The 21349-nt window shown below is 38.3% G+C and overlaps 1 protein-coding gene across 1 annotated transcript in view; it reads left to right on the forward strand.

Moving 5' to 3' along the window:
- The window catches only part of CLASP2 (cytoplasmic linker associated protein 2), a 222189-nt gene that overhangs the window by 189633 nt on the left and 11207 nt on the right, over positions 1-21349 (forward strand). Inside the window, 3 exon segments of the mRNA XM_017892934.1 lie at positions 11430-11623; positions 12439-12567; positions 16898-17104. Of these exon segments, the coding sequence (XP_017748423.1) occupies positions 11430-11623; positions 12439-12567; positions 16898-17104 (530 nt within the window).

Here is a 21349-nt window from a genome sequence, read left to right on the forward strand (position 1 = left end):
TCTTGTGCCAGTTTTCAAGGGGACTGCTTCCAGCTTTGAATAATGTTGGCTGCTGTGGGTTTGTCATATATGGCTCTTATTATTTTGAGGTATGTTCCTTCAATACCTAGTTTATTGAGAGTTTTAACATGAAGCAGTGTTGAATTTTATCAAGTCTTTTTTGTGTCTGTTGAAATAATCATGTGGTTTTGTCTTTAGTTCTGTTTATGTGATGAATCACATATATTGATTTATGTATGTTGAGCCAGCCTTGCATCCAGGGATGAGACCTACATGATCATGGTGGATTAGCTTTTTGATGTCCTGCTGGATTCGGTTTGCCAGTATTTTCTTAAGGATCTTACACTGATGTTCATCAACGATACTGGCCTGAAGTTTTCTTTTTATTGTTGTTGTGGTGTTTTGTTTTGTTTTGTTTTGTTTTGAGACAGTCTGGCTCCGTCACCCAGGCTGGAGGACAGTGGTGTGATCTCGACTCACTACGACCTCCACCTCCTGGGTTCAGGCAATTCTGCTGCCTCAGCCTCCCGAATAGGTGGGATTACAGGTGCATGCCTAATAATTAACCACACCTGGCTAATTTTTGTATTTTTAGTAGAGATGGGTTTTAACCTTGTTGGCCAGGCTGGTCTCAAACTCCTGACCTCAGGTGATCTGCCTGCCTCAGTCTCCCAAAGTGCTAGGGTTACAGGTGTAACCTAGCCACTGTACCCAGACTCTGGCAGGTTTTGGTATTGTTCTGTGATGCTGGCCTCAAAATGAGTTGTGAAGAAGTCTTTCCTCCTCACTTTTTTGGAATCGTTTCTGTAGGAATGGTACCAGCTTTTATTTGTACATCTGGTAGAATTCAGCTGTGAATTCATCAGATCCCAGGCTTTTTAAAATTATTATTATTATTGGTATGCTATCTATTACTGATTCAATTTTGGAGCTTGTTATTGGTCTGTTCAGGGACTCAGTTTCTTCCTGCATCAGTTTTGGGAGGGTGTATGTGTCCAGGAATTTATCTGTCTCTTCTAGGTTTTCTAGTTTGTATGCATAGAGGTATTCGTAGTAGTTTCTGATGGTTGTTTTATTTCTGTGTGGTCAGTAGTAACATTCCCTTCATCATTTCTAATTGTGTTTATTTGGATCTTCTCTCCTTCTTTGTTAGTCTAGCTAGTGGCCTATTTTATTAATTTTTTTCAAAAACAACTCCTGAATTCATTGATCTTTTGAGTGATGTTTTGTGTCTCAATTTATTTCATTTCAGCTCTGATTTTTATTTCTCGTCTTCTGCTAACATTAGGGTTAATTTGTTCTTCCTTCTCTAATTCTTTCAGTTATGAAGTTAGATTGTTATTTTGAGATCTAACTTTTTGATGTTGGCATTTAGTGCTATGAATTTCCTCTTAACACTGCCAAAGCTGTATCTCAAAGATTCTAATGTCTTGTATCTTTGTTCTCATTGTTTTCAAAGAACTTCTTGATTTCTGCCTTAATTTCATTATTTACCCAAAAATCATTCAGGGGCATGTTGTTTAATTCCATATGATTGTATGGTTTTTAGCAATTTTCATAGTCTTGACTTCTATTTTTATTGCACTGTGGTGCAAGCTTGTGTCTGGTATCATTTTGGTTCTTTTACATTTCTTGAGGATTGTTTTATATCCAATTATGTGGGCCATTTTAGAGTATGTGTCATGCAATGATAAGAAGAATGTATATTCTGTTGGTTCAGGGTGGAGAGTTCCATAGAGGTCTGTCAAATCCATTTGGTCCAATGTTGAGTTTAGGTCCTGAATATCTTGTTAATTTTCTGCCTCGATAATCTGTCTAATACTATCAGTGGAGTGTTGAAGTCTCCTGCTGTTACTGTGTGGGAATCTATGTCTCTTTGTAGATCTTTAAGAATTTGCTTTATGAATCTGTGCTCCTGTGTTGGGTGCATATATGTTTAGGATACTTAGGTCTCCTTGTTGAATTGAGCCCTTTTCCATTATGGAATGTCCTACTTTGTCTTCTTTGATCTTTGTTGGTTCAAAATCTCTTCTGTCTGAAATTAGATTGCAACCCCTGATTTTTTGTTTTACATTTGCTTGGTAGATTTTCCTCCATACCTTTATTTTGAGTCTCTGTATATTATGACATCTGAGCACTTTGGGAGGCCAAGGCAGGCAGATCACTTGACATCAGGAGTTCAAGACCAGCCTGGCCAACATGGTAAAAACCCATCTCTACTAAAAGTACAAAAATTAGCTGGGCGTGGTGGGGCACACCTGTAATCCCAGCTATAAATTTTTTAAAAAAGCAGCAGCAGCAACCTGACCACGCTTTGGTAGAGCATCTATGCTGGGGGAATCCCTTCTGCTCCCTGGTCAGCTCAAACTCTATAAAGCCGGAAGGCTCGATCAGCCAAGTCACCCAAACAGCAAAGATGGCAGCCCACCCCTTCTGCCTGGAGCTCCTTCTTAGGGAGGTGCGGTGCCGCTACCGGTGGCTGTCTAGAATTCCAAGCCAGTGGGTCTTGTCTTGTGAGGTGCTGTGGAAGTGGGGCCTGTAGGCTATCACTGCTCAGTCCCCTGGATTCAGCCTCTTTCCTAAGGCTATGTACCGGGGTCTAACCTCCCACTTGGCCGGAGCTGTAGCTACCTTTGTCTGAAAGCCCGAGTATGTAAGGCTCCAGGGTCTCCACGCATGCCTGAGTGGCTCCACTGCCAAGACTCCACATAGTTCTGACAGACTGAAGGCTGGTGGAGTGGGTGCACAAGGAGATCTCCTGACCCGAGGGCTACAGAGATCGGTGGGAGAAGCATGGTTCACTCACCGCTTTCCTAGGCAGGGGAGGTTCCCCTGGCTCCGTGTTGCTCTCTAGTGGGCTGTTGTCCTGTCTTACTTTTCTTTGTTCTCTGTGGGTCAGGTTGTTTCCTTGATTAGTCCCATTGCGAGCACCTGGATGTCTGAGTTGAAGGTGTGTTTACTGACCCCTTCCCTTCCTCTCTGTGAGAGCCATGCACACTAGCTACTTCTAGTCGGCCATCTTGCCCCGTATCCTGTCTCAGTTTTAAATTAACACATTAATAGCTATAAATTTCCCCCTTAGCACTGTTTTCACTCTCTCCTATAAGTTTTGGTATGTAGTTGTTTTTATTCAGTTGTCTCTCTAGTTTCTCTAATTTCTTCTTTGATCTATTAAGAGTGTGTTGTTTAATTTCCTCAAACTTGTGAATTTTCCAGTTTTACTCCTGTTACTGATATGTAGCTTCATGTGGTGGGAGAAGATACTGTGTATTATATCCATAGTTTAAAATCTGCTGAAACTTACTTTGTGCCCCAACATATAACCTATATTGAAAAATATCCTGTGTGCACCATTGATGTCTGTTGGATGTAGTTGTTTTATTGTATTAAGTCCTCTGTTTTCTTATTTCTATCTCTTTGTTCTATCCATTATTGAGAGTGAGAGTCCACCTATTATTGTAGAATTATTTTTCCCTTAAGTTCTGTCAGTTTTTGCTTCATATATTTTGATGATCTGTCATTAGCTGCATACATGTTTATAGTTGTTACTTATTCTTGATGCATAATTGAATCTTTTTAACATATAATATCCTCATTCTTTATCTCTTGTAACCTTTCTTTCACTTAAGGTCTATTTTTCTATTTTGTCTGATTTTTTTTTTTTTTTCCTAAGACAGGGTCTCACTTTAATTGCCCAGGCTGGAATGCAATGGCTCAATCTCATGGCTTACTGCAGCCTCAACTTCCTGGGCTCAGGTGATTCTCCCACCTCAGCCTCCCTAGTAGCTGGGATTACAGGCACATGCCACCACGCCTGGCTAATTGTATTTTTAGTAGAGATGGGGTTTCGCTGTGTTGCCTGTTCTGGTCTTAAACTCCTGGGCTTAAGTGATCTGCCTGCCTTGGCCTCACAAAGTGCTGGTGTTACAGGCATGCACCACCACACCCAGCCTATTTTGTCTAGCATTAGTATAGCCACCCCTGCTCTCTATTACTTATTGATACACCTATTACCATTACTGCTGATATACCATGTAAATAATAATAGTAATTACTATTTGCAAAAGGATAGAATATCTTTCTATCCTTTTTTATCCATTCTGCTAATCTCTGTCTTTTGACTGGGTGATTTAATTCATTTACATTTAAAGTAATTACTGATAAGAAACGACTTACTTCTGTCATGTTGCTATTTGTTTTCTGTACGCCTTATAGCTTGTCACTTTTTACATTACTACTTTTGTGTTTAATTGTTTTGTAGTGAAATGTTTAAATTTCTTATTTCCTTTAGTGTATATTTTATAGCTGTTTTCTTGGTTGTTTCCATGGGGGTTACATTTAATATCCTAAATTTATAATGCTACTTTAAATGTATGCCAGTTTAATTTCAATAACCTACAAAAACTCGGTGCTTTTCCAGCTCTGGCCCCACCCTTTTCAGTTGTTGGCATTATAAAATTACGTCTTTGTACAATTGTCTCCAGAAATATAAACTGTCGTTTACTATATTAGTCTATTAGATTATGTAGAAAACAAAAAGTGGAGTTACATTCTGTTATTACAATAATAGTCGTTTTTATAATTGCCCATGTATATATTTGCCTTTATTGAGATCTGTGTTTCTTCATATGGTTTCAAGTTACTGTCTAGTGTACTTTTAATTTCTCCCTCGCTTTTGAAGGACAGTTTTGACAGATATAGGATTCTTGGTTAATAGTTTTTTTCTTTTAGCACTTTGAATATATCAGCCTACTACCTTCTAACCTTCAACGTTTCTAATGAGAAATCTGCTGATAATCTTACTGAGGGTCCTTTTTGTGTCACTGATCACTTATCTGTTGCTGCTTGCAAGATTCTGTCTTTGCCTGTTGAAAATTTTATTATCATGCGTCTTGATGGGGCTCTCTTTGAGTTCATTTTACATGGAATTCATTGAGCTTCTTATATGTTTATGTTCATGTCTTTGATCAAATTTTGGAGGTTTTCAGCCATTATTTTTTCAAATTTTTTTTCTCTCTATTCTCTTCTGATACTCCCACAATGAGTTGATTTGTTCACTTGATGATGTCTCACATATCCCTTAGGCTCTGCTCACTAATTCTTCTGCCTGCTCAAATATGCTTATTGAAATTCACACTAGTGAATTTTTTATTTCAGTTACCATACTTCCTAATTCCAGAATTTCTTTTTAGCTTCTTTTTAGGTTTCCTGTCTCTTTACTGATATTTCCATTTTGTTCATACATTATTTTCATGAATTTATACACATCTTAACTTCTTAGAGCATCTTTAAGACAGGTTTTTTTTTTTTTTTTTTGAGACGGAGTCTCGCTCTGTCGCCCAGGCTGGAGTGCAGTGGCTGGATCTCAGCTCACTGCAAGCTCCGCCTCCTGGGTTCACGCCATTCTCCTGCCTCAGCCTCCCAAGTAGCTGGGACTACAGGCGCCCGCCACCTCACCCAGCTAGTTTTTTGTATTTTTTAGTAGAGACGAGGTTTCACCATGTTAGCCAGGATGGTCTCGATCTCCTAACCTTGTGATCCACCCGTCTCAGCCTCCCAAAGTGCTGGGATTACAGGCTTGAGCCACTGCACCCAGCCAAGACAGGTATTTTAAAGTCTTTGTCTAGTATATCTGCCATCAGATCTTTTTCAAGGGCAGTTTCTGTTTATTTTTCCTTTGAGTATGCTGTACTGTCCTGGTTCTTCATATGCCTTGTGATTTTTTTGTCGAAAACTGAATATTTGAATCTAATAATGTGGTTACATTGCAGATCAGATGCTCTCAATACCCCAGAGATTGTTGGCTTTTGTTATTTTTGCTTGTTGTTTCTGGTTTTGATTGTTGCAGGCTTTCTCTATGCCAAGAAGATCAGCCTCAGCCTGAGGTATAAACTTAAAAGTCTTCTCAGATCCTTTCTGAGCCTGTGTCTTTTTCTGGGCATCCATTGTCACTTTCTAACTCTCCATGTATATGCAGTTGTTTTTGAATATCCTGGTCTGTAATGTCTGGCTCCCAACAAGGAAAAAGAGAAAAATGTAATAGGGCTTAAATGTAATTAAGCCCCTGGAAGTTACTTTAGCTAGAGGAGGAAGGGCTTGTAATAGTGAGGAAAGGTGCAACAATAATGGCTGCCTGCCTCTTTGTACCTCTGTTATTAGAAGTAGCAGTGACTAGGACTTGGAAAGGGTCTTTAGAAGAAAAAAAAAAAAGCAGCAGTCAACGGTACACAGATCCTCAGTATTCACAGAATAAGTTTCTTTTTTCATGCCCTGATTCCCACAAGCTCTGTGCAAGCTGCTCCAGCAACAAGTGCACAGCTGCCTGCCAAGGGAATGGGGCTGGTGGTGAGGGATGGGTAGTTGCTACTGTACTGAGAGCCGAAATTTATAGAAATTAGCCACACTTTACCATCCAAAACTTTCCCTAGAATTTCTAAGCCTTCAGTAGACTAGAGTTCCAAAATAGTTACATCAGACAGATCCTGTTGTCTGGGTGAGGAGACAGAGTCCTGGTGCTTTCTAATCTACCATCTTCCCAGAATCTCTCAATAATATCTTACAGCTAAAGGATCCATTTCAGAATCACACATTGCGTTTAATCATCACGTCTCCATCAGTGTTCTCCTCCAGTGTTCAGTCTTTCCTTAGCTCTCATGACCATGACACTTCTGAGGTTATTTTGTAGCATTTCTCTGAATGTAGTTTTGTCTGATGTTTTCTCATGATTAGAATCAGGTTATACATTCTCGGCATCAGTATTGCAGAAGCGATGGTGCATTCTTTTCATTGCACCCTTTCTAGTAACACATGGTTTCACTGTGCTCCGTCACTGGTGATGTTAACTTTGATCTCTTGATTATGGTGGGGCTTACCAGACTTCCTTACTGTGAAGTTACTTTTTCTCTTTGTAATTAATAAGTGTTTTATCAGGAGACACTAATATTTTTAAACAGGTTACATATTCTGTTCATTGTTAAACTTGAATTCATTTATTTAGGAAATTTTTTATTTTCTATTCCAGAAAATTTATTTGGGAAAATTGACATACATATTTGTAACAGTATAGACTCATCGTTTCCCATTATAACTATCATTATTTATTTATTTTGAAGCTCAAATTGCCCTTGATTTGACCAACAGGATTCCATTCAAGCCGGCTTTTGTTGTTCTTTTGACATGTTCCTGTCCTTGCATTCTGGTACTGTTGTACTATCCCTGCTTCAGTCCTGGAATCAATCATTTCTCCAAGGATCCGTCGTTCCTATTAAGGAAAGATGGTTTTTACAGGCTAAGATCTGGACTCTAGATGTACTCACTGTTAGTGGGATGTCATTGCTCCCTAGACCTCTCAGTGGGCAGAGCTAGGGAATGTGTGTGTGTTTAGAGATTTACATTTCTGTTTCCATATCTATCAAAAACCATGTTTTTACACCAGTAGTTCCAATTCCATTCTCGCACCAAGGAAATTCTAATTTCCAGATTGATAACCCACTTTTCTGACAGTGAGAGACCTAGCTTACGTTGTCTTTAATATATTTACTGATTTGATCAGTCCTTTATACGCAACCATTTTTTCTGCTACCAATTTTTCTGCTGTCTCTGCTACTACCTCCTTACTTGCACAGATCGACTCCTCATCCTGCTAGGCTTTGCCATTCCATCCTCACTCAAAACCATGAATGCCCTTCTTACTTCACTTTGGCTCCAACAGCTTACACCTGATTACCACTCTATGTGGACGCCCTTCCTACCTATCTGGTCTTAAAGCTGATACATTCATCAGTGGATACCCTTCTTATAGTTTGTTTGGGAATCTATCCTAATGCCTGGTCATTTACGATTTTGGTAACTTTTTAAAAATTAGCCTTTGCATTTCTTTGATTACTTTTACCATCTTCTCACGTCAAGAGACAATATATCGGCCAGCTGCGATGCCTTACACCTGTAATCCCAACACTTTGGGAGGCCGAGGCAGGTGAATCACCCGAGGTGAGGAGTTCGAGACTAGCCTGGCCAATATGGTGAAACCCCATTTCTAACAAAAATTAGCCGGGTGTGGTGGCGCATGCCTGTAATTCCTGCTACTTGGGAGGCTGAGGCACGAGAATGGCTTGAACCTTGGAGATGGAGGTTGCTGTGAGCCAAGATCACACCACTGCACTCCAGCCTGTGTGACAGAGCAAGACTCTGTCTCAGAAAAAAAGAAAAAAAAAGAGAGAGACAACATATCAAAAATATCATCAAGCCAGAATTATGACAGTTTGTCAGGATCACTCCCTTATCCCCTAATTATCTTCTCATTTACTAAAGATCATATATTTTATATTTGTTAAAGGAGAAAAAAAGAAAAAAAAAAGAGACAACATATCAAAAATATCATCAAGCCAGAATTATGACAGTTTGTCAGGATCACTCCCTTATTCCCTAATTATCTTCTCATTTACTAAAGATCATATATTTTATATTTGTTAAAGGAAGACTTTTTGGAAATCTAAATTGGGTATAGTGTTTTTGAACTTGAGAACACTATTTCATCATAGTCTAATGTGTGATTTACTTCTGAAACATAGGCAGCCATTTTATGTTGAGTAAACATTCTTTGAAGATGGATAAGCCCTCAGCTAAACTACAGTAGTACAAAGACAAGAAAAAAGAAAAAAACTACAGCAGCAGTAGTCCCATGCTTTGTATGGCAGTTGTTTTCATTTATTGTCTATTTTCATTTTTAATGTTGAGATGAAGAAGACCCTGTTTGACATTATTTTATTATGAACATTGTTAACATTATTCTTTTTTAAATTGTTCTCTATTTCTGTTCTGATTTTTCTTTTATTCTCCTCCCCCATGCAGTTTCTCCTCCTTTTTTTATTTTTAAAATCTAAAATTTGGCAAANAGCCCTCAGCTAAACTACAGTAGTACAAAGAAAAGAAAAAAGAAAAAAACTACAGCAGCAGTAGTCCCATGCTTTGTATGGCAGTTGTTTTCATTTATTGTCTATTTTCATTTTAATGTTGAGATGAAGAAGACCCTGTTTGACATTATTTTATTATGAACATTGTTAACATTATTCTTTTTTAAATTGTTCTCTATTTCTGTTCTGATTTTCTTTTATTCTCCTCCCCATGCAGTTTCTCCTCCTTTTTTTATTTTAAAATCTAAAATTTGGCAAAGGATAATTTTGTTCAAGTTAGAATTTCTATAAAAGGAAATTATTTGAATATCTGATACGTCTGTCACCCAGTGTTTCTGCCCACATTACAATCAGGCACACACATATATCAAAGTTAACGAGTCCAGAAAAAGCCACTGATAACCTTTGTTAAGCTTACTAGGAGCTATAATGTTCTAGAATACTTCCTCTGGTGAGGATAGTGCAGTTATTCAGGAAAGATTCATATAAAAGTTTGCCAAGCTGAAAGACTATTTCGTACTTCTTGAGCACTGCCACAAAAATATTATCAGAATTGTAATTGTTTCAATATTTGTCAGAAGGACATAGGAGAATTAATATTAATGAGCTTACTGTATTCTAGGCCCAAGTGCTCACCATGACCCTAGGAGGCAGATGCTGTTTTCCCATTTTACTGATAATAAAACTGCACCTCGGCAGTAATTAGGAAACTGCTCCAATCACAGAATATAAGAGGCAGAGATTTAATGAGACTACAAAGCCTATGTTCTTTTCACTTGACCATGGTGCTGCTCTCTGTCAGAAGAGGAAAAATTCAGCACCTTTGGATTATCTCATTAGTATGATACAGATAATTCAGTTTTATAGCAATCTAGGTGCTTTCTCTGGAAGAAATTATTTTTCTGCTAGTCATCTGTCCAGATCATTATATATCAGGTCATTTCTAATTATCTGCTAGAGTAATTACAAAGCTTACTTTCATGGAAAAGAGAACTGACTACCTGTGAAAAGCATTTTCTTGTGAATCCCATTCATCCAGCTGAAATAAAAGACACTCTTAGAATGATCCTTTAACATCTTCCAAAATCTGTTAACTTACAACTTTCCGGAAGTGATTTTTTGTGGGTTTATAGAGATACATTCATCCTGCTGCAGTAGTTCTTGTTAAAACCAACAATAGTGATATATTGGTCTGCAGCATGCTCTATGGTTGTTTCATTCCAGAGAGAAATCAGTCTATGGCACAAGCCCAGGGCACTACCTGCTGAAATCCCTCAAGGGCTGAATTTATCATGTATTTGATCATCAAAAAATTTTAAGAGGAAGTCTGGTATTTTGTGACGTTCAAATGTGAATTCTTAGATTTAATTGTTATTCGTACAAAAATGATTTAAAGCACTGTCTGATAACTTGTTTAAAAATAAGCAGTGACTTTTCATGGTTATAAAATCAATAAGTTTGTAATTGTGCTTTTAAAAGAAGGCAAAACAAATAAAACTCCTTGGTAACCGCTGGGCCTAACTCAATGCTAAAATTTTAAAGAGAACTATATTAAGAATCTATTCTGCCTTTTCTATCAAATTGTATTTCAGGGTAATCAGAATAGGTCTAGTTGATAAAGTTATTCTCTACAGAAGAATTCTACCCCATGGAAGGAGTGGTATGATTAGATAATCACCATTTTTAACTTGTATTAAAATAAGTGATTCAACAACAATCAGTGACCAAAACCATTGATAGTCTGCGCATGGTGGCTCGTGCCTATAATCCCAACACTTTGGGAGGCCAGTAGATCACTTGAGCCCAGGAATTCCAGACTGGCCTGGACAACATGGTGAGACCCCTTCTCTACAAAAAACACAAAAATTAGCTGGGTGTGTAGGTACACACCTGTAGTTCCACCTACTCAGGAGGCTAAGTTGGGAGGATCAATTGAGCCTGGGAGGTGGAGACTGCAATAAGCCATGATCACGCCACTATACTCCAGCCTTGGCGACAAAGTGAAACCCTGTCTCAGAAAAAAGGGGGTGATTTATGGAGAAGTTTACAATAGTGGGATTAGATTGTCACTACCTAAATCCAGTGGTGGTTTTTATCATCACTAAAAACCATTAAAGCCTCCTAGCATGAAACCATAGAAATACATACTGAGGTATATAAAGAGGAAATGACATATATGGGATTTGCTAGAAATACTTCAGATAAAAGGGAAGGGAGGACAAAGATGATGTAAGAATGGTAAAATCTTAAAAACTGTTAAATCTGGGTGATGGGTGTATAAGGGTTCATTATACTGGTCTCACTTTTGTGTATTTTTATTGCACGAAGTTTTACGATAGCACCAGTGTTTTGAGAATGACAAAATTGAAAAGAAAATTACTTAAGTCTTTTTTTCTTTGTCTTTTTTACCACAAACATAATGGTTATATCTGTGTTTCATCATATAAAGTTGTTATCCCCATACTTGTGAGAATCACCCTATTAAGTTACAGAAGTAATATCATGTCCTTTTGACAGATCTTTCCCTAGACCATTCTGACCTAGTTGCAGAGTTGTTGAAGGAGCTGTCTAACCATAATGAGCGTGTGGAAGAAAGAAAAATCGCCCTCTATGAACTTATGAAACTGACACAGGAAGAATCTTTTAGTGTTTGGGATGAACACTTCAAAACAATATTGCTTTTGTTGCTTGAAACTCTTGGAGATAAAGAGGTAAATGGCAAAATGTGTAAACAGTAGCCTGTCCTTTCTGTCTCTTTTAGATTGCCTGTTAATCCAGTGCTACACGGATTTAGAAATTGGAAGCATGAGTCTCTTCTGCTGCTTCTTTCTGCATGAACTTTTCACTATGAAGTACTTTTTCTTCTAAACCAAGTAGCTCAACAGTTTTGAACAATTAACAGGAAAAATGAAAGGTTGCAGGCGGAATTCTTATAGAAAAGTACATGTTACTTGTTTTACATATTTAGATTAGTTGTTCAGGAGCAACTATTTATTTATTTATTTATTGAGAAGTAATCTCATTCTCAAGCCCAGGCTAGAATGCAGTGGTGTGCTCTCAGCTCACTGCAACCTCCGCCTCGCAGGCTCCAGCGATGCTCCTGCCTCAGCCTCCTGAGTAGCTGGGATTATAGGCACATGCCACCACCCCTGTCTAATTTTGTATTTTTGGTAGAGATGGGGTTTCACCATGTTGGCCAGGCTGGTCTCGAATTCCTGACCTTAAGTGATCCACCTGCTTCAGCCTTCCAAAGAGCTGGGATTACTGGCATGAGCCACCGTGCCCAGCTCCAAAACTCCTTTTTATAGTCTGAATGTAGTTGTTGATTTCTTGCAAATACAGTAAGTGTAATATAAATTTTCAACTAGAGATAAGAAAACTTAATTATGTAGTAGTATAACGCATACTTTATGCAGTTGTCTGCAACTCCTCCCCCATTATTAAGACCCTTAAGTTATAAAAATTGAAAATGTTAAAGATTATCTACAACCCAAAATATTAAAAACATTTAAATGTTTCTTCTTAGCCTACAATCAGGGCTTTGGCATTAAAGGTTTTAAGAGAAATCCTAAGGCATCAACCAGCAAGATTTAAAAACTATGCAGAATTGACTGTCATGAAAACATTGGAAGCACATAAAGATCCTCATAAGGAGGTAAGTTACCTGGAGGTTAAATTATTATTTCATTGTTTTATTTCATGAAACATGTAAACATTGTGTAAAATGTAGCCTTATCAATGATTTTCTTGAACATTTGCCTTGACATTCAGGGTAATACCTGATCAAGAAGCAAGCATATTTTTTTCTATTAAATGAATTAAACAGTGATATCATGGCCTTTCACCTAAAATAGGCCAGCTCTAGGAAATAATTTATTTAATTTCGTTTTCTCCTTCACTTTGAGTTTTCTACTTAGAGTCTAGCAATCTTGTTTTCACTTTTCATTTAGCAGTAAGAATTTGATTTTTTAAAATAACTAATGAAGATAAGAAATCATGGTTTTGGGGGGGTTGTTTGTTTGTTTGTTGAGTCAGGGTCTCACTCTGTCCCCCAGGCTGGAGTGCAGTGGTGTGATCACAGCTCACTGCAGCCTCAACCTCCTGGTTCCAGCGATCCTCCCACCTCAACTTCCTGAGTAGCTGGGACTGCAGGCATGCACCAGCACACCTGGCTAATTTTTGGTATTTTTTGTAGAGATGAAGTTTCACCATGTTGCCCAAGCAGGTCGTTGTTATTTTTAAGTGATAAATTGCCTAGAGAAACTATATATCTGCTACAAGTTTATTCACCAAAGTGGTGAGGACAGCTTTCATGGAAGAGTTCCGTGAACCTGTTTCATAGTACTTGGTAGTCATGATATCTCTCTCCCCTTCTTCACCAGTGACATTGATTAGATAGCTATGAGGATTTGTATTATAATCTCAGAAAGAATTAGAAGAAAAAGTTCAAATAGGGACTACATTTTTTTTTATTTCAATAGATTTTTGAGGAACAGGTGGTGTTTGCTTATATGAATAAGTTATTTAGTGGTGATTTCTGAGATTTTGGTGCATCCATCACCTGTGCAGTGTACACTGTACCCAGTGTGTAGTCTTTTATCCCTCATCCCACTCCCACTCTTTCCCCCAAGTCCCCAGAGTCCATTGTATCATTTTATACCTTTGCACCCTTGTAGCCTAGCTCCCATTTATGAATGAGAACATGTGATGTTTGGTTTTCCATTCCTGAGTTACTTCACTTAGAATAAAGGTCACCAATTCCATCCAGGTTGCTGCGAATGCCATTATTTCATTTATTTCTATGGCTGAGTAGTATTCCATGGTGTGTGTGTGTGTATACACATACAAAATTTCTTTATCCATTCATTCATTGATGGGCATTTGGGCTATTTCCATATTTTTGCAATTGCAAATTGTGCTGCTATAAACACCTGTGTGCAAGTACCTTTTTCATATCATGACTTTTTTTTTCTAAGTAGATATCCAGTAGTGGAATTGCTGGATCAAATGGTAGTTCTACTTTTAGTTCTGTAAGGACTATATATCTAAGAGAAAGCAACTGAGAAATAGCATTAGGTATCTCTGGTAGAACCAAGACAGAAGCAAAAGACAGATCAAAAAAGGAAGGTTAAAATAGAAACAAGATAAAATGAATCAGAGCCAAATGCAAGAGCTAAAGCTATAAACCTCTTCGAAGAAAGCAGAAGTATAAATCTTTGTTACTTTGGATTAGGCAGTGATTTCATAATATAACTAAAAGCAGAAGCAACCAGCAACAACAAAAAAGATAATTTGGACTTCTTCAAAATTAAATACTTTTGTGGTTTATTAGCTTAGTGGTCAGCTAGAGGTAACACTTTTAAAACAAATTTGGCCGGGCATGATGGCTTACGCCTGTAATTCCAACACTTTGGGAGGCCGAGGCAGGTGGATCACTTGAGGTCAGGAGTTCAAGACCAGCCTGGCCAATGTGACAAAACCCCATCTCCCCTAAAAATACAAAAATTAGCCAGCTGTCATGGTGGATACATGTAATCCTATCTATTTGGAAGGCTGAGGCAGGAGAATTGCTTGAACCTGGGAGGCGGAGGCTGCAGTAAGCCGAGATCATGCCGCTGCATTCCAGTCTGGGTGACAGAGCAAGACTTGTCTCAAAAATAAAAATAAAATAAATTTAAAATCAAAATATTTTCTGTCCTTCAAAGAACATTATCCTGAAAGTGAAAAGATAACTCATAGGATGGGAGAAAAATTTTGCAGACATGTATCTGATAAGGTACTAATATCCATAATATATATTCTTACAACACAGCAATGAAAAGATGGCCCAATTTTTTAAATGGACAAAGGATCTGAATAAACATTTCTCCAAAGATACACAAATGGCAATAAGCGCATGAAAAGATGGTCAACATCATTAGTCATTAGGAAAATGTAACCAAAGCCACAGTGAGAGATCACTTAACACCCAAAGAGAAATACAGACAATATGTTGGTGAGGATGCAGGGAAATTGAAACCCTTGGGGTAATTACTTTTTTAAAAGATTTGACTGTGACTCTTCTAGAAGAGTGAATCATAACTTTTAAATATATCTGGATTTTCTCAGGGGTTTTGGGTTTTCTTTGTTTTGAGACCGAGTCTTGCTCTGTCACCCAGGCTGGAGTGCAGTGGCACAATCTCAGCCCACTGCAACCTTTGCCTCCTGGGTTCAACCGGTTCTCCTGCCTCAGCCTCCCAAATAACTGGGATTACAGGTGTGCACCAACACGCCCAGCTAATTTTTGTGTAGAAACGAGGTTTTGCTGTGTTTACCAGGCTGGTCTCAAACTCCTGGCCTCAAGTGATCTGCCCGGCTCGGCCTCCCAGAGTGCTGGGATTACAGACTTGAGCCACCTTGCCCAGCCCAGTTTTGTTTTCTGTTTCTGATTTTGTTTTATTTCATCAGTGTTCAGTAGTGGTACACCTAGGGCATTTCACCGAAAGTTTAAAAACGATGTCTCGTATTTGTAGTTATTTACCTTTTGACCCAAATAAGGCCTGTAGCATCCCTACAAAATAAAAAATTGACACTCTTAAGGTATTAAAGCTGAAATTGGCCCTGGGTCTTCTAACGTGCAGTGTATTTTCTTTTTTTGTTTTTGCTTTTGTTTGTTTGTTTGTGTTTAGACGGAGTCTCACTCTGTCGCCCTGGCTGGAGTGCAGTGGCATGATCTTGGCTCACTGCAATCTCCGCCTCCCCGGGTTCAAGCGATTCTCCTACCTCAGCCTCCCAAGTAGCTGGGATTACAGGTGCGTGCCACCACACCCGGCGAATTTTTGTATTTTTAGTGGAGATGGGGTTTCACCATGTTAGCCAGGATGGTCTCGATCTCCTGACCTCGTGATCTGCCTGCCTCGGCCTCCCAAAGTGCTGGGATTATAGGCGTGAGCCACCGCGCCTGGCCTTTTTTTTTTTTTTAGTGTGTTTCCCACTGTACCTTTCTAAGCCTTTTTCACCTATTGAGATCGTAAGTGAGACACTGCCAAAGTAGCATCAAAAGCAGTTATTTTTACATGATCTTAAGACTATTTTTAGAGATTACTCTAATAAGAAGATAGACGGCCATTTCTTGTCATCATCACAAAACCAGTGTTGTACCCTCCCCAAAGCTCAATACAGAAGAAAGAAAATCATTATGAAAACAAGGAGGAATAGTATGCTAACTTTTGACAACACATTAATCATACAATTTTTATTTTATTTATGTGATACAAAGGGCTCAAGCACTCCTAGAGATGAGAGTACTGATAATGAGCAGGGCTTCAGCGTGGCTTATGCAGGGGACTCCAGTCACATTGTAGTCTTAAGTAAATAGAGCCTCCTCACCCTAACACAACTAGACCACAATTTGATTTAAAAACTACTTTAAGGCCGCGTGGCAACTCACACTTGTAATCCCAGCACTTTGGGAGGCCGAGGCAGGAGGATTGCTGGAGCTCTGGAGTTTAACATCACCCTGGGCAACATAGCAAGACCTCGTCTCTACTAAAAAAAAAAATTAACCGGGCATGGTGGTGCATGCCTATAGTTCCAACTACTCAGAAGACTGAGGTGGGAGTCTCACTTGAGCCTGGGAGTTTGAGGCTACAGTGATTGATGATCAAGCCACTGCACTCCTGCCTGGGTGACAGAGCAAGACCGTGTCTATTAAAAAAAAAAAAAAAAAAAAAAAAACTTCTTTAGCCAACAGCGAGAAAGAACGCAAGAAGGGAAAATAGTGTAATAAAGCCCATTTATCCATCATCTAGCTTCAGCTGTTACTGACATTTTGCCAGTCCTTTTTATCTGTAATCTGCACCCTCACTTTTCATGTTTGTTTACTGTAGCATTTTCAAAGCAAATTCCAAATATTGTATTAAATACTTCATGAAGTTTATACTTCCAGGACATAGTATAATATTTTAAAGATTACTTTCTGGCTTACTTTCCTATTTTTTTTTTAGGTGGTGAGATCTGCCGAGGAAGCGGCATCAGTGTTGGCCACTTCAATTAGTCCAGAGCAGTGCATCAAAGTGCTTTGTCCTATCATCCAAACTGCAGACTACCCAATTAATCTGGCTGCAATCAAAATGCAAACAAAAGTGATAGAAAGAGTGTCCAAGGAAACCCTTAACCTCCTTTTGCCAGAGATTATGCCAGGTCTGATACAGGTAAGCAACAAAGCTTTGAGAGGAGTGAGCCATGATACATTGGGGGTTCCGTTATTTTAGGTACTTTCCAGGCATCATTGTTGGCATGATCAAGCATTCCTCCTGTTTGTCTGCAATATTCAGGACAAAGACTTTTTCATAACTAGCCGGGGGTTATAGATGTGGGTGTGGTAAAATTTACATAACATATAATTAACCATTTTTAAGTGTACAATTTAGGGGCATTAAATACATTCACAATGTTGTGCAACCATCACTACTATCCACATACAGAAATTTTTCATCATCCGAAACCGAAACTCTGTACCCATTAAGCAATAACCCCACTCCTTTCTCCCTCCATTCCCCCCTAGCACCTGGTAACCTCTATTCTATTTTCTGCTAGATTCCTTTTAAGTGTAATAATACAATATTTGTCCTTTTAAGTCTGGCTTATTTTACTTAGCATAATGTTTTCAGGGTTCATCCATGTTGTAGCTTGTATTAGAATTTCATTCCTTTTTATGAATGAATAATACACCATTTATGTATATGCCACAAATTATTAATCTGTTCATCTATTGATAAATATTTGGATTATTTCCTTTTTATTGACAAATATTATAGTGAATTTCCTTGTAATATCTTCATGCACTTATGTATATACATCTAGAAACAGAATTTCTAGGTGTTACCAGATTTCACTCCAAAGTGGTTATACTAATTTACAGTCGTTGATGTAATGTGTTTCTCTTTAGCTACATAAACCCAATCATAGAAACATTTGAACAAAAATGAGACGTGTTTTATAACATGCTTTAACTTAGCCATACATTGTGAACTCTTTCCATCCAATAAATAATATTTTGCAATGTGATTTTATGGCTAATATTACATAGTATGTATATTAAGAACCCTCCTAAAGAGAGCTAGTCATTATACATCTATAGTATTGTATTTTAAATTCTATTCTAAGCTTAATATTACCAAATTGGGAGGTCCTAACATAAGATCCAAATCTCTTTGTGCCTTAATACTAAGAACAGAGTATAGGCTGGGTACAGTGGCTCACACCTGTAATCCCAGCACTTTGGGAGGCCAAGGCGGGTGGATCACCTGAGGTCAGGAGTTCAAGACCAGCCTGACCAACATGGAGAAACCCTGTCTCTACTAAATATACAAAATTAGCCAGGTGTGTTGGCACATGCCTGTAATCCCAGCTACTCGGGAGACTGAGGCAGGAGAATCGCTTGAACCCAAGAGGTGGAGGTTGCAGTGAGCCAAGATCGTGCTACTGCACTCCAGCCTGGGCAACAGAGCAAGACTCTGTCTCAAAAAAAAAAAAAAAAAAAAAAAAGAATATTTATAATATGTATATGTCATATATATAATGGGTACTGAATCCATGTTTGCTGGATAAGTAACTTAAAGAGTGTTAGGATACTAGCAAAGAGCCATTATGGCTTTAAGTTCTTAGAAATTTCTTATTTCCTCTGATGATAGGTTGGTGCAGGATTTTATTGCATACACGATTATTGGGAAAAGGCATCTTACCTATCAGAAAAGCAAAAGAACGCTAATGAACATAAATATTAGCATTTTAACTCTTTGCCATAGACTATTAAAATTAAGATGTGTAGGTATTAGGACCAGAGCAATGAAAGGCAAGAAGGCAATGGCAATATACTTTTTGAATGCCTTCAGATTTTCTCACCAGAAAATTACCTCACTGAGCAACTAGAATTGCATACAAAAAAACATGAAAAACATCTTCAACAAAATTAGGAAAAAGTATCCCAGTGAACCCCAAAATATGAGCAGATAGGGCCAAACCACCACTAGCAGCAAGTTCCCTGCAAATATCAGTGGTATGGAAAAGTGTGAAGGAAAGTCAAAAGTTACTTTTAAGACCCTGGGGCCAGAGAATCACCCAAGTTCTCACCCCTAAAAGAGGTATCTCCATTCAGACTGAAAGGCTAAGTATACGTAACTGATAAAAATTTGGAGGTAGAGGCAAAGTTACTGCGGGAATCCCAAATCATGCTGGGGTGGCATGGATCCTCAGGGCTCTTAGAAATACCTTGCAAAAGCTCCCTTCTGGAAGGAGCTTATTTAGCAAAAAATTGATTGACTAGAGTCTAAACTGAGCATCTACGCAACCATAAAAAAGAACAAAACCATGTCCTTTACAGCAACATGGATGCATCTGAAGGCCATTATCCTAAGTGAATTAACACAGAAACAGAAAACAAAATACCACATATTCTTGCTTATAAGTGAGAGCTAAATATATTGGGTACACATGGACATGAAAAATGGGAACAATAGACAACTGGAAACTCCAAAAGGGATTGGGAGAGAAGGGTAGGGTTGAAAAACTACCCATTGGATATTGTGTTCACTGTTTGGGTAGGGATCAGTAGAATCCCAAACCCTCAGCATCACACACAGTATACTTACATAATAAACCTACACATGTACCCTCTGAATCTAAAATAAAATAAACTGAGCATTTTAGCAATATTGTGGCAGAGGTGGCTACCCAAAGGCCATATTTTTTTTAAAAAGGGTAACAAGAAGAAAGAATCCTGCAGCTGTAAAGCTAGAAAAACTTTCATGGTGCAAACAACTCCCCCACACAGAAAATTCATTTTAAAATATAGAATACAGAAAAGTGTCTTTCGCTTCCACATGAGCAATGGAAAAGGGTTGTGGAGGTCAAGCCCAAAGATACTGCCTATTCTTCAAAAAAGAGGAAAAAAATAGTGGCGTGAGGTATACCTACAGTGAAGGTACACTAGACACATGGACACAAAGCAAATGAAAACTTAAACCCAAATTTAAGAAAACAAGGTAAAAAAAAATGTAAGAAAACTATAGAAACTAATAAAAAGCATGAATCAGATTTTTTAAAGCTTGTAAAGGGGAAATTCGACAATAGATCTATTCAAAACAGAGCAGCCATCTCAATAAAAAATATTTTACTACCCGTCTTTAGTGGAATATACCCTAAAGATGAAAGAAACTGCAAAGAAATCTTGAACTGCATTCAATATATTCATAGGAAAGATGCTGGTATGGTTATTTTTGAATAGTGATAACATTGATACACATATCGATAGATAAGATAGATTAGGACAAAGCAAATAATGATGCCATAAAATGAAGTAAATCTTAAAATCTTAACTTTGAATTGGATATGTCAAAATGAAAATATTGTTTAATTTCATATCTCAAAAAATGTTTCCTACTAGCCTCTGAGTCAGTATCAACTCAGAAATACTGAGCATCCCTACCACCCAGATTGTGGTCTTCAGATACCATTTTCCACTCAAAAGAGTCAGGTGTCTTTGGGAAAATGACTGAGTCCAGGTTTGGAGCAGGTAACGTATAAAATGAGCCTGGGAATTCTTGTCTGAAAGCAAGAAAACTGTTCATATTTGAGGGTCAAAAAGAATAATGCTACAATGAATTAAAATACATCAAATTTTAAAGTGAAACTCATGAGTTTATATTGATACTTTAAAAACTGGCCAACTTTCAAGATTATTGGGTTATTCCCAAAATTGGTTAATAAAGAGAAAGAATCAAAGCACATATACCTATCCTATTTCCAGGACAACCAAATATTTGATGAGATGAAGTACTTTTAGAAGGATTCCAGTTAGTAAATTTAGAAAAAAATTATTGACTTATAAAATTATTTTTGACCAGGTGTGGTGGCTCATGCCTGTAATCCCAGCACTTTGGGAGGCCAAGGAGGGCAGGTCACTTGAGGTCAGAAGGTCGAGACCAGCCTGGCCAACATGGTGAAACCCCGTCTCTACTAAAAATACAAGTTAGCCGGGCTGGTGGCGGGCACCTGTAGTTCCAGCTACTCGGGAGGCTGGGGTGGGAGAATGGCTTGAACCCGGGAGGTGGAGGTGTGTGTGTGTGTGTGTGTGTATACTTTTTTGTTGTTGTTGTTGTTGTTGTTTTGGTAGTATGTGGTAGCTCACACCTGTAATCCTAGCACTTTGGGAAGCCAAGGTAGGAGGATCACTTGAGCCCAGAAGTTCAAGACCAGCCTGGGCAACATAGTGATGCCTCATCTCTACAAAAAGATTTTAATTAGCCAGGTTTTCTTGCCTGGCTTGGTGGCTCATGGTGGCATGCCTGTAGTCCCAGCTATTCAGCAGGCTGAGGTGGGCGAATCACCTGAGCCTGGGTGACTAAGCAAGAGCCTGTCTCCAAAAAATATGTATATATTTTATATATATATATATA

This window comes from Rhinopithecus bieti, unplaced genomic scaffold (assembly GCF_001698545.2).
Source record: "Rhinopithecus bieti isolate Rb0 unplaced genomic scaffold, ASM169854v2 scaffold_22039, whole genome shotgun sequence".
NCBI classification, from domain to species: domain Eukaryota; kingdom Metazoa; phylum Chordata; class Mammalia; order Primates; family Cercopithecidae; genus Rhinopithecus; species Rhinopithecus bieti.